Source organism: Polypterus senegalus, chromosome 13 (assembly GCF_016835505.1).
Source record: "Polypterus senegalus isolate Bchr_013 chromosome 13, ASM1683550v1, whole genome shotgun sequence".
Lineage (NCBI taxonomy): Eukaryota > Metazoa > Chordata > Cladistia > Polypteriformes > Polypteridae > Polypterus > Polypterus senegalus.
The window spans coordinates 125213450-125226572 of record NC_053166.1 but is presented as its reverse complement, the minus strand read 5'-3'; the positions used below and the strand labels follow the sequence as shown (position 1 = coordinate 125226572).

The 13123-nt window shown below is 36.8% G+C and overlaps 1 protein-coding gene across 1 annotated transcript in view; it reads right to left on the bottom strand.

The window, feature by feature from the left end:
* The window catches only part of parn (poly(A)-specific ribonuclease (deadenylation nuclease)), a 108969-nt gene extending 100357 nt beyond the window's left edge, over positions 1-8612 (bottom strand). The window contains exons 1-7 of the mRNA XM_039776546.1: positions 8520-8612; positions 8323-8400; positions 5694-5773; positions 5285-5352; positions 5106-5187; positions 4873-4933; positions 4607-4772 (exon numbers count right to left, since the gene is read on the bottom strand). Coding sequence (XP_039632480.1) covers positions 4607-4772; positions 4873-4933; positions 5106-5187; positions 5285-5352; positions 5694-5773; positions 8323-8400; positions 8520-8538 — 554 coding nt within the window. The 5' untranslated portion in view covers positions 8539-8612. The remainder of the gene's footprint in view (positions 1-4606; positions 4773-4872; positions 4934-5105; positions 5188-5284; positions 5353-5693; positions 5774-8322; positions 8401-8519) is intronic.
* Positions 8613-13123: the final 4511 nt, after the last annotated feature.

Below are 13123 nucleotides of genomic sequence, written 5' to 3'. Positions count from 1 at the left end.
AGAGAAGCACATTCAGCAGTGCAGTCCACCTAACCTACATGTGTTTAGCCTGTAGGAGGAAGTCTGAGCATCTGGGAAGAGCATACATACTCCATGTACACAACACAGTCTCTTTCACTGCGAGAACATAACACTATCACTCTGCCACCTTGGTGTCCAACATTATTATTAATTGCTGCCCTCTTCCATTCATTACTCAAATACAATAGTGTGCCTCCAGTGGTACTACCAATTGTTATGCAGTGATTGCTACCAATCAAGCACAGTGATACTATGGTCATTAAACCAGGTATTGGTACTTTTGGCAGTGAGGGCAGGTGCCAAGTCCTGCTGGAAAATGAAATTAGAATCTCCACAAAGCTTGTCAGCAGAGGGAAGCAAGAAGTGCTCTAAAATTTTCATGTAGATGGTTGTGCGGACTTTGAACTTGTGAAAACACAGTGGACCAACACCAGCAGATGACATAGCTCATCAAATCATCAATGACTGGAGAATTGCTGGGGTTATTGGAGAAAAAGAAAAATCGCACTGGACCTCAAGCAAGTTGGATTCTGTGCCTCTCCACTCTGGAACCTTGATTTCCAAATGAAATGCAAAATTTATTTTCATCTGAAATGAGGACTTCGGACCGCTGAGCAACAGCCCAGTCCGTTTTCTCCTTAGCCCAGGTAAGACACTTCTGACGTTGTCTCTGGTTCAGGAGTGGCTTGACACAAGGAATGCGACAATTGTAGCCCATGTCCCAGATACTTTTGTTTAACATTGCTTTATAATCCTCTCAAGGCTGCAGTTATCCCTGTTGCTTGTGCACCTTTTTCTGCCACATTTTTTCCTTCTGTTCAACCCTCCATTAATATGCTTGGATACAGCACTCTGTGAAGAGCCAGCTTCTTTAGCAATGACCTTTTGTGGCTTCCCCTCCTTGTAGTGGGTGTCAATGACTCTTCTGGACAACTGTAAAATTCATCAGTCTTTCCCATGGATTATGTGGCTTACTGAACCAGACTGAGAGACCACATAAAGGCTCAGGACACATATGCAGGTGTTTTTGGGTTATTTAGCTAAGTGGAGTGTGACAGCATGAGTCTACAATATTGAACTTTTTCACAATATTCTAATTATCTGAGATACTGAATTTTGGGTTTTCATTAGCTATAAGCCATAATCAACAAAATGAAAAGAAATAAAAACACTTGAAATATATCACTCTGTGTGAAATGAATCTATATAATATGAGTTTCACTTTTTAATTGAATTACTGAAATAAATGAGCTTTTCTAAGATATTCTAATTTATTCAGATGCATCTATATGTAGGGCTGAAATAGAAACATGTGTTGGTATCCTCTTTGTATGGCACTTTGGAACAATATCAAAGAAACGGAACATACCCTACTAAAGAAAAAGGACTTATTTCAATGAGTGGGAGGGGTTAACATTTAAGAAAACCATATTATATTTTACCAGCTTTGTTTAGCACCTTGCATACTAGTGAATTGTTTCCCTTACGTAAGGCTCTCCAATATTTAGGTTTTTATTTTAAGGAGATGTTATTTTTGGATTCCATATTAAATAAGCAAATTTTGCATTTGGCAGCTGGGTATACGGTCTTCCAATGGATTAGTGTTTTAATGATAAATGCTTGCAAGTGTACCCCTTCCTTACACAAGTCACTTACTTTTTAGCATGTGCCGTAATGGGAGGACATGTCTCTCTATTATAAAAGAAAATCTTGAGACAAGACTATTGCCAAGAGATTTTTTCAAGTCCCGCCCTCCTCTCAACCATTTCTGGTTAATAGCCCACGGTAAATGCCCACGGTCCTCTCACTCGTGTGAATGCCTTTATCAGACATAGTTCCTGCACTCTCAGCTCTAATAAATGTTTACATTTTCCTCATTAAGATCCCAGTAAAAGAAGACTTATGTCCAAATCTTATTGAAGAATTTCATCCCGAAGAGTTATCAACAGAAGAAATGAGTACTCGGGCAATCCTAGCACTAAGAAACGATGAAGTCAAACAAATTAACGTGAAAATTGTTGATCGGTTACACGGCAAATTGGTTAAATACATATCAATATACTATGCTGAAACAGTTGGCGGTGATGGTATAGAAGATGAAAACATCAACTTACAATATTCCGTAGAATATCTACAACCATTAACACCATCCGGTCATCTACTTGAATTACTGTTGAAAGAAGGATCTATTGTAATGTTATTGCATAATCTATCTATGAGTGATGGGCTATGCAATAGGACAAGATTAGTTGTATTCAAATTTGGTCGAACATGTAAAATTAAAAACAGGCGACAAGAAAGGTAATGTAGCACATCTTCCAGGGATAATATTAGACACCAAAGGAGATCTTGATATGTCATTCGTATTAAAATGCTTCCAGTTTCCCATTATAATAGCTTTTGCTATGACAATTAACAAATCGCAGGGACAAACATTTGAAAAAGTCGATTTATTAGAGAGAAACAATACTCACTCACACGCAGTTATATGTTGCATTGTCACAATGCAAGTCCAAATACGGAATCAAAATTTCATGTGATATTGATGAAAAGTTAATTCCAAACATTGTTTTTACTGAAGTTTTACAGTAAAAGTTTAAGAAGTATTTGCATGTTAATTTCAAAGCCAAACAGAATGTAAACGTACAAGGCAATGAATACCTCCAACACAACTTGAAACATCATTTTCTTTCAATTTATTACTTTTTACTATGGTTAATTACTCGTTGTAATGTAAAATAGTTAGTCCTATTATGCATATATAACAAGTCCCATGAAAATAATCTGTTTAAAAATTGTACAGCCACTATCCCATACACAAGCGGTAGAACTGCAAAGAGGCTAGCGCACAGTGCCCGCTCAGAGGCTGGCGAGCTAAGAGAGCAGAGGGCAGAACCCCCAAGTGTGTAGGGCTGAAACGATTAGTCGAGGTGACTTTGTGCAGAGAGTACAGACCTATAAATACCTGGCAGTGCAGCTGGATGATAAATTGGACTGGACTGCCAATACTGATGTTCTGTGCAAGACATGACAGAGCAAACTATACTTCCTTAGAAGGCTGGCGTTCTTCAACATCTGCAATAAGATGCTGCAGATGTTTTATTAGACGGTTGTGGAGAGCGCCCTCTTCTATGCAGTGGTGTTCTGGGGAGGCAACATAAAGAGGGACGCCTCACGCCTCGACAAACTGGTGAGGAACACAGGCTCTATTGTAGGCACAGAGCTGGACAGATTGACATTTATGGCTCAGCGACGGGAGCTGAGCAGGCTCCTGTCAATCATGGAGAATCCACTGCATCCATTGACAGACTGAGGAGATCGGTCAGCGTAAGCAAGAACACTCAATAAAATTGAATAAAAAAAAATCAAGTGACAATGAGATGCAAATAAGGCAGATTCACCAGCATTTGTGTATCAGCTTTTATCCATCCAGATCAGAGAATTTCCAGTTCGATTGTCGCAAAACACCACTCACATCTACAGTTATTCTCAGTTTCAGATAAAAAGTAACAGCATCAGATCCCTGGGGGGTGGCAGCATGTATTGTGATCGTGACTGAGAGAATAAAAGTGAAAGACTATACATTTACAGTGGCTGTTAGAGATGCAAATCAAATGTGTGTTTATTGTATAATATTAACAATAAGCACAACTCACTGCTCAAAATGGTAAAACCGAGGGGACTCTTGATTATAAGTCAGCAATTCCTACCGCAGCACCACGGAAGCTATTTTATCATCCTTGAACCTTTTGTGAAAGTGTTTATTTGATCTTTGTACATTATATAGTTTATGTCTACATTTTGTCATTTATTACTAAAATATGAAAAACATTTCAGTTTTAACAATGTATTTTTTGGTTAAGTTAAATGCACTTTTTTTGTTCAAAGACTACATGCACTTTAGTTTGTATTGTTTAATTTATTTGTTTTTTATTGTGATGGCCACACTAATATAAAAAACATCCGATTATTTTCAAATTCATATGTTATTTTAATTTGATTATTATAAATTTTAATTGTGTTAATGCAGAGACATCAGGGTGACATTCACAGGTTGACAGATGTGAGCAGATGAGGTAAGACATGCACTGGAGCCCAGAACAGGATGTGCAACCACAGGTCGCAGGCATCAAAATAGTCAGCCAACAGAATACAATAAATAAATAAAATAAAATAAATAAAATTAAATCTATCAATTTTGAGCTATGATAATTTGACATTAAGTTTTGAATTCTGTATAAAAGTCTACATTTTCCTCATTAATTACACAAAAATATTTACCCAGTTTGTTAGATTTTCACATATTTACTCAGCAGAAGTGCAGCTTGTTTTAAGCAATGTTACAGAAGACTTCTTCTTATAAAAATAAAAAAACCTGTAAATTTTTCCACCTCCTTTATAAATCCACAGATACAAAAACTAATTTAAACACTTCTTTAATTAATTTTCAAATACACATTCAAACCTGATCCAATGTTTCTTTTGCAGAAATATCTAAGTTTTAAGTATCAAATTAAACTGAAATTAGACCTTCAATTACGCAATTATAAAAATCAAATATGAGGAACTTATCTGTTCTGCTTACATTACTTTCTCTATAAAGACTTTGTGCTCCTCTGGTACAATAACTGGTCCCTTGCTTGAATTAGGGGAGATAAAGGATGGTGTTCCAACACCATTCGATTGAGACCGCCTTTCTTCATATTGTTCTCGCACTAGCCTCTCTTCTTCCTGGTTTAAGTAGGGGATTCCTACAAATAAATAAGATTTTGGAAAAAGAAAAATAACTGTGTGTATATTCTGAATGCACTTTTAACACAATGCTAAAGCATCAGCATTTTGGCAACATACCAATACAGAACACTTTGTTGAAGTCAAATCCTTGGCTTGCCAAAAAATCTATGCTTGAACTCTAAAGTGTAGAACAAATCAAAATGAGAAATCCACAATACTTAACACACTTTGTAAATTAAGCAGAAGGAGTTCTAATAAATTGTAAATATAGTTTTTAAACAAGCTTTTTTTTTTTTTATATAAAGAGACTCCTTGAAAAAAAAAAAAATTCAATTATATAAATTACATACCTGACAAACAAATTTTACATCTGGAGAATTTTTATTAAATGGCTTTGGGAAAACATAAAAATTAAATGATTTCATAATATATCTGTAAAAAAGAGAGAACCCCTTTTAAATTATGGAAGGAGCAAAAGTTTAAAAAGAAAAATATTACTGGCTATTCTTTTAAAGAAAAGATGACTCACTTGACTTCTGTGTGGTCATATTTAAATGTACAAAGACCAAACTGAAAAAGTAGAAAGTCCATGGAATGCTTAAAACAAAAAGAGAAAGAAAACTTCAAAAAAATGGAAAAAATTAGGTGGGCAAAGATGTAGGAACATCTCACAATGAAGGTTTCAAAATAATTAACATATTTAGGCCTATAGTATGTCAATGTCACAACAAGTTATAAAAAAAAGTTAAATATACAGTACACACACACACACACACACACACACACACACACACACCCCCCACTTCATCTAGACCTCTTAGAATGAAATGTAAATGAATAGTTCAATAAACGTAGGACAGGAACAACCTTACATGCAGTTGTATTCTTCAGAGATAATTCATCCATCTAGCTTTTAATGAGAACAATATTTGAATTACCTTTCTTAGCTTATGATACCGTTCTTCTGGTGTGTCCAGGCCATTTGTTAATGTGCTAACTGAAGGACCATCACTAATGCCTTAAAGTTAAAAGCAAAAATAAATAAATAAATTTGCAAAATGTATGCACACAAACATAAATATCCATGCAAGTGTGCCCTGTAAATGGGCTTTCATCCCACATACAGCAGGTTCTGCCTTACAACCCAAGTGACTAGAACAGGCTTCACCTCCTTTTCTCCTACAGTTGGCTTTAATGAATTCAGCAATTAGATATTTGGATACAAATGTACAAGGTTTATGATTAGTTATAGCATAAAAATAGACACATATTAAGTTGTTATTAAAGTAAGGTCACACAGTATTTTTTCACATTTGCACTAAATCATTTAAGTAAATTTTCCTCCAATTAAGCAACAACATGGAATGACAAAGTGAAAACGTTTTAAAATAATTTGCAAATTAATGAAAAATAAAAAACAAAAATATTACATTTACACAAGTACTCAGACCCATTCCTATGACACTTGAAATCTGACTCAGGTGCCCCTTTCTATTAAATCATCACTGAGAGAGTTCAACACCTTGTTCGGAGATAATCTGTGGTCAATTCAATTGATTGGATCAGAACAGGAAATACACACACCTGTATATAGAAGGCCCCACAATTAACGTATATTGGAGCAAAAACTAAGCAAGGAGGTCAAAAGCATTGCCTGCAGAGCTTAGAAACAGGATTGTGCTGATGCAGAAAATACCAATCTGAGGAAGGCTACAAAAGAAATGGCAGCACTGAAAATTCCCAAGAACACCACTGCCTTCATAATTCCTAAAGAGAACAACCAAAACTCTGACTACCTGGCCAAATTAAGCAATTGTGGGACAAGGGCCATTGTAAGTTAGGTAACCAAGACCCCAATGGTCACTCTGGCTCAGGTCCAGAGAACCTGTGTGAAAATGGGAAGAACTTCACAGATGTTGGTGTGATGAAGAATTTACAGAAGCCTCTCCTTAGTAAATGGTACATGGAAGCCGGATTGGATAGAGGCACTTAAAGGACTCCCAGACAGTGAGAAACAAGATTTTCTGGCCTGATAAAAGAACAATTAGCATCATATCTGGGGAAAACTAAGCACCACTCATCATCTGTGCAACATCATTTCAGCAGTTAAGCAGGGTGATGGCAGCATCATGTTGTAGATTTAGTTTCAGCAGCAGGAACTGGGAGGCTAGACAGAGATGAGAAAAACATGAATGGAGGAACGTACACAGATATTTTTAATTAAAACCTGCTGTAGAGCACTCTGGACCCCAGGCTGGGCCAAAGGGTCATCTTCCAACAGGACAATGACCCTAATCACAAAGCATAGACAACATAGGAGTGGCTTAGGGACAACTCTAAAAATGTCAGTGAGTTGCCCGGTCTGAGACTGGACTTGAAACGAATCAAACACTCATGGAAAGCAGTGAAAGTAGCTGTACACCCAAGGCCTCCTTTCAACCTGACCATGTTTGACAGGATCTGCAGAAAAGACAGCAGAAAATTCCCCTGTCCAGGTGTATAAAGCTTGTTATGTCAAACCCAAGAAGTCTCCTGGCTGTAACTGTTGCAAAAGGTGCTTCAAGTACATACTGAGTAAAGGGCATAAATATTTGTGTTAATGGGATATTTGAGTTTTTATATTTAATAAAACTGCAAAAATTCTAAAATTATGTTTTTGCTTTCATTCAGGGATATTCATTGTTGTTTAATGTGGGGAAAATGAATTTGAATGATTTTAGTATGAGGCTGAAATATTGCAAAACGTGGGTAGGGGAGTCAGAGCACTTCTGAATGACTGTCTGTTCCTTTTTCACCTCTTATAACCCAAACGTGCTTGTCTTAGGTTACTGCCATTTCTAAACTGCTCTCGTGCAACTGGGCTCCATGATGGGCTGGTTCTTTCACTTTTACGAAATGCTGATCCTCATATGGGCTTATAAATGTTGTGTTATGAGTTTTGTCTCTAAGGTCTATGGTTTTAGGAGATGGTGTTGACTATGAAATGAAAACGACTATGAAAGTAACCTATGTATTTTATTTCTCTGTCCAATATGAACTGTAGTTCAGTACAAGCATCATGTATAAGTTACCATTCAAAAAAATCCTACTTTTAGTATACTGTACATGCATACCTTGAAATCATGCAAGTAATATAAATCACTTGATAGTTAAATTCTGCCACGCAAAATATACAACGATTGTAAGTAAATAAACAGAATGTCAGATCACTGCTTAGTGAGCACCTGTCAGTCATGCAACTGCTGACAAAATGCAACAGCAGGATATACAACCACACAGACAAACGCCTTGTCCATGACTGTTCCCTACCTTGCCCCCGTGCTGCCGGGATTGGCTAGAACGCCCATAAATCTGAACTGGATAAAATGACATTTGGAATGTTATGTTGTGTATCTTTGCTTTGAATAGATATGTACAGCTCAATTATGTGCCTCGTTTAAAAGATACGTACTGCAGTATTATTATAAGAAAATGATAAAAACATAGTACTTAATATAATGATTCTTCTTCCCGTGCTCATGTTAAACAATCAGGAACTAGTGCTGCAATACTAAAGCATAACATTACCTGAAAATTCACCGTCTATTGCTAGAAAATCAGCTTCTTCAATTGCGCTGTAAATCGTGTCTAAACTCTCTTTAAAATCTGCAATGAAACAAACGAAAATGAAAACCCTTTGGCACGCTTCCCGACTTCTTGCGCACCACCACTGTCAGCCCTTTCACTAAATAGCAAAGCACCCCAACCTCCATACAATCACTTACTTTTCCTTGTTACCTCCATCCCTGCAAAAACACAAACAACTGGCTCGCTCGCTCACTCACTCGCTTACTTCTCAGCTCCGCCCTTTAACCCCTTTTGAAAAGCACTTCCGGATGAGAATAAACACGCGAGATGTAACGTGACTAAATCGTCAGCCTGTAGTCACGCCCATTTCATCTCAGGTTGCAATTTCTTGGACATTTCGAACTCTTGGGATGCGAGCTGAAGGAAGTTTATTACTTGATAAATAATAATAATAACACAGAGCATTTTGCAAGTAATAGAGTTTATATGATACTGTTGTTAATAAACTATTTAGGGTAGTATAACTCTAATAATTAAAGCAACATGAAAGTGGGTGTGCAAGTTGTATTACTTCACATTTGCATTATCCTATAAATGAGCCTGCGTTTTCGTCATAGCTCGTAAGAACAATTAACAGATTAGCAAAATTAAATTAATAAAAAATTGTGAATAGCAGTTTTATTTTAATTCATTTCAGTACAAAATTGTAAATAAATGTAATTAAAATTTAACAAATAACACAATGTATTCATGTATACAATATTGTTTTAAGTCAATTTGACATGATAATATTTAGTCAAACATTTTTAAACATGCTGTATATGTAAAGAAAACAACAATACACATTCAATGACTTAACCTCTCTACATTTTGTCACTTCTTACTTTTTAGATCCATACAATCATTTGGTGGCCTGTCATTTTCACACTTTTTCTATTGTGTCTCTAAGAGCCATCCAGCAGTAGTCCACCATCATACTGGCATCCCAATATCCTTGATATCTTGATGAAATCTTTCACCTTGCTCCTCACTCACTGCTGTAAGATTTTCAGGATATAATTTCAAATGCAATCCCACCCCAATTCCATGCATTTTTCAAAATTTCTTAATAATTTAGATCTTTTGTTGTTAAATGGAAATTTAGAAATTACTTCTTTGAATTATACTCTAGACACTTGTTCCTGATTTTTCATTTCACCATTAAATTCTGCATCAGAAATCAGCTTTCTAAAATGTGGTCATTCAATTTGGCCTTACACAAACCCGGATATTTTTGGCACAAATACATAAAACAGAATCTGTCTTTTGATAAGGCTTTGACAGACTACTTTATTAAACCAAGCTTAATATGAAGCAGTGGTAGCAGCACTTTATTTGGACCCACCAAGCTACTGTACATCTGATGATGTTTTTGGCACCAACCATAACTTTTTTCTAGTTGGTTGTTCCTTCTGAACTGAATGAAAATTCTTGGCACTGCTGCTCTACTTACAGAGAATACCTGGGAATTTTGTATGCCCTGACTGGTGACTACTCCTCACCATGCACTGCTCCTCGGATCCAGCTTCATTCTGACCATGTTATCAAATAAAGTAAAACTGGTCTGCTTTAAAAAATTAGTTTAGTACTAGAACCGACATAATTTAAACAAATATCATTAAAATAAAATAATATTTAATTAATTATAGTGCAAAATTCTAAAAAATAATTGACAGCTAAAAAATGTGTTCTGTTAAAAAAATATTACATGATGGAGAAGAACCAATTCTTGAGGCTGGTCCTCCAATTAGCTGTGATCCACCCAATCTCACTAAGATTGCCAATTGGTACAGGTCTTCTTCTCCTTCCTTAGTGTCCAACCTCTCATACAACTCATCATATGCCTTTTATTTAGCCTTCGCCACCTCTCTCTTCACCTTGCGCCTTATCTCCTTGTAATCTTGTCTACTTTCTGAATCTCTCTGACTATCCCACTTCTTCTTTGCCATCCTCTTCCTCTGTATACTCTCCTGTATTTCCTCATTCCACCACCAGGTTTCCTTTTCCTCCTTCCTCTTTCCAGATGTCCTGCCAAGCACCTTTCTTGATGTCACTCTTACTACATCTGCTGCAGCTTCCCAGCTGTTTGGTAGCTCTTCACTGCCACCCAGTGCCTGTCTCACCTCCTCCCTAAACTCAACCTTGCAGTCTTCCTTTTCAACTTCCACCATTTGATCCTTGGCTCTGCCCTCACTCTCTTCCTCTTCTTGGTCTCCAACATCATCCTACAGACCACCATCCTATGCTGCTTAACTACACTTTCCCCTGCCACCACATTGCAGTCTTCAACCTCCTTCAGATCAACTCTTCTGCATAGGATGTAATCTACCTGTGTGCATCTTCCTTCATTCTTGTATGTAACCCTATGCCCCTCCCTCTTCTTAAAATACGTATTCATCACTGCCATGTCCATCCTTTTGGCAAAATCCACTATCCTCTGACCTTCTTCATTCCTCTCCTTGACACCATACCTACCCATCACCTCCTCGTCTCCACTGTTCCACTGTTCCCTTCACCAACATGCCCATTGAAATCCGCTCCAATCACCACTTTTTGTCCCTTGGGTACAGTGTTCATCACTTCATCCGACTCACTCCAAAAATCTTCTTTCTCACCCATTGCACACCCAATTTGCGATGTATATGCACTAACAAAATTCATCATCACACCTCCAATTTCCAGCTTTATAATGATTACTCTGTCTGACACTCTTTTCACCTCCAAAACACTCTTGACATACTGTTCCTTCAGAATAACCCCTATCCCATTTCTCCTCCCATCCACACCATGATAGAACAATTTGAATCCACCTCCAATCCACTTGGCCTTACTCCCCTTCCATTTAGTCTCTTGAATGCACAATGTATCAACCTTCCTTCTTTCCATCATATCTGCTAACTCTCTCCCCTTACCAGTCATACTGCCAACATTCAAAGTTCCTACCCTCAGTTCCACTGTCTTTACTTTCCTCCTCTCCTCCTGCCTCCGGACACATCTCCCCCCTCTTCTTCTCCTTGTTCTTCTTCGGCCAACAGTAGCCCAATTTCTGCCAGCACCCTGTTGGCTAACAGTACTGGTGATGGTCGTTGTTAACCCGGGGCTCGAACGATCCAGTATGGAAATTTGTATTGTCGTCCGCATAATGATTTGGCAAAAGTTTGCACTGGATGCCCTTCCTGATGTAACTCTCCCTATTTATCTGGGCTTGGGACTGGCACGAAGAAACACACTGGCTTGTGCATCTCCTGTGGCTGGGTTACTAGTTTTTCATGTAACTAATTTAGGTAAAAGCATACTAAAAACTTCTAGAAGTAATTAGTAAAGAATTTGTTTTCAAATGTTTTAAATATTTTAGAATTTCTGTTTAATTTTAAATCTGTTTTGTCTCTTTTTTTATTTATTTTTTATTCTCTTATTGGATGTAAACGAGAAGGCAAATTTCACATTTTCTTGTGTAAACATGACAAAATAAAAACCTTGAATCTTGAAAACATAAATTTGTGTACTAATTGGACTGAAGAATAACAAGTTCATAGAGTCAGTATTGTTAAGTGTACAGAGCACAGTGAAATTCTTTCTTGCATATGCTAATGAACTCTCTGGCGGGATGATCAGCAAGTACTTCCAAAAATTCTGTCTTCATTACCTTAACACTTCTGTCGTCTGTGCTAATTTCCTGAAAAATCTCAGAACAGTATTTTACTACATGCATGTGCTTATTTGCACACAAAATTTCCACCAACATCATAAAGATGAGAATTTTAGGTTAGTCTCAGTTTAGTTAGTTTTAGTTGTACAGTATTATACTAGTAAACATTACGGCTTCAGGCATCCAGTTAAAACCATACATTTAGTGTTTGCTGATTCAATTTAAGCAATGGTTTATTACTTTTGCCATTACAGGGACTGTATTCTAACTATAAATCTGTCTATTTTGATTGAAATGTTGAACAACAAAAAAACAGGTTTTGAAAACAATTTCAAAAAATAAAGAAATAAAGATTTGTCTTTTTATAGAATGCCTCTATCATTCCTGATAAGAGGGCTGCAAGGTGAGGAGTTGTGTTTGAAAATAATGGACCAGTCTAAAAGCACATGACTATGAACTCTGGATAATTTGATGTAAACCTTCACAATGTTATAATCACATAAGAATTAAAATCTTAAAACTCATTTAAGTTTCTAGGCACTGTGCTGTAACAAAACTTTAAGTGGGACAATAACATCATATGTATTATTAAGACAACCCATCAGAGATTGTTCTTTGTGCGCCAACTGAGGAAATTTAATCTCCCTCAAGCAATATTGTTCCAATTCTACACAGCCATCATCGAGTCTATTCTGACCTCATCTATAACTGTCTGGTTTGGTGCTGCCTCTGTTCAGGCTAAGGTCAATCTGCAACACATCATCAAAGTCTGTGAAAAGATCATAGGTTGTAACTTACCACACATTTAAATGTTACTTGAGTCCAGGGTAAGGAACCCTCCGGCAAACGTCTGTGCTGTGAAAGTTAAAACAACCTGTCACCAAAACAATTTTTTCTCCACGTGCAGTTATTCTGACTTATCAGGTCTGAGCTTCTACTCAATATCTATGTATACCTGCACACTGGACTACCTGGGCATTTTAATCCTTTATGTTTTTGAATTGCCTTTGTATGATGCATAATATTTTATCACTTTATATTTTATCTTCTTACATTTATCTTTTGCATTCTGCATTGCCCTTGTATGTTCCACCAATAATATCAAGACAAATT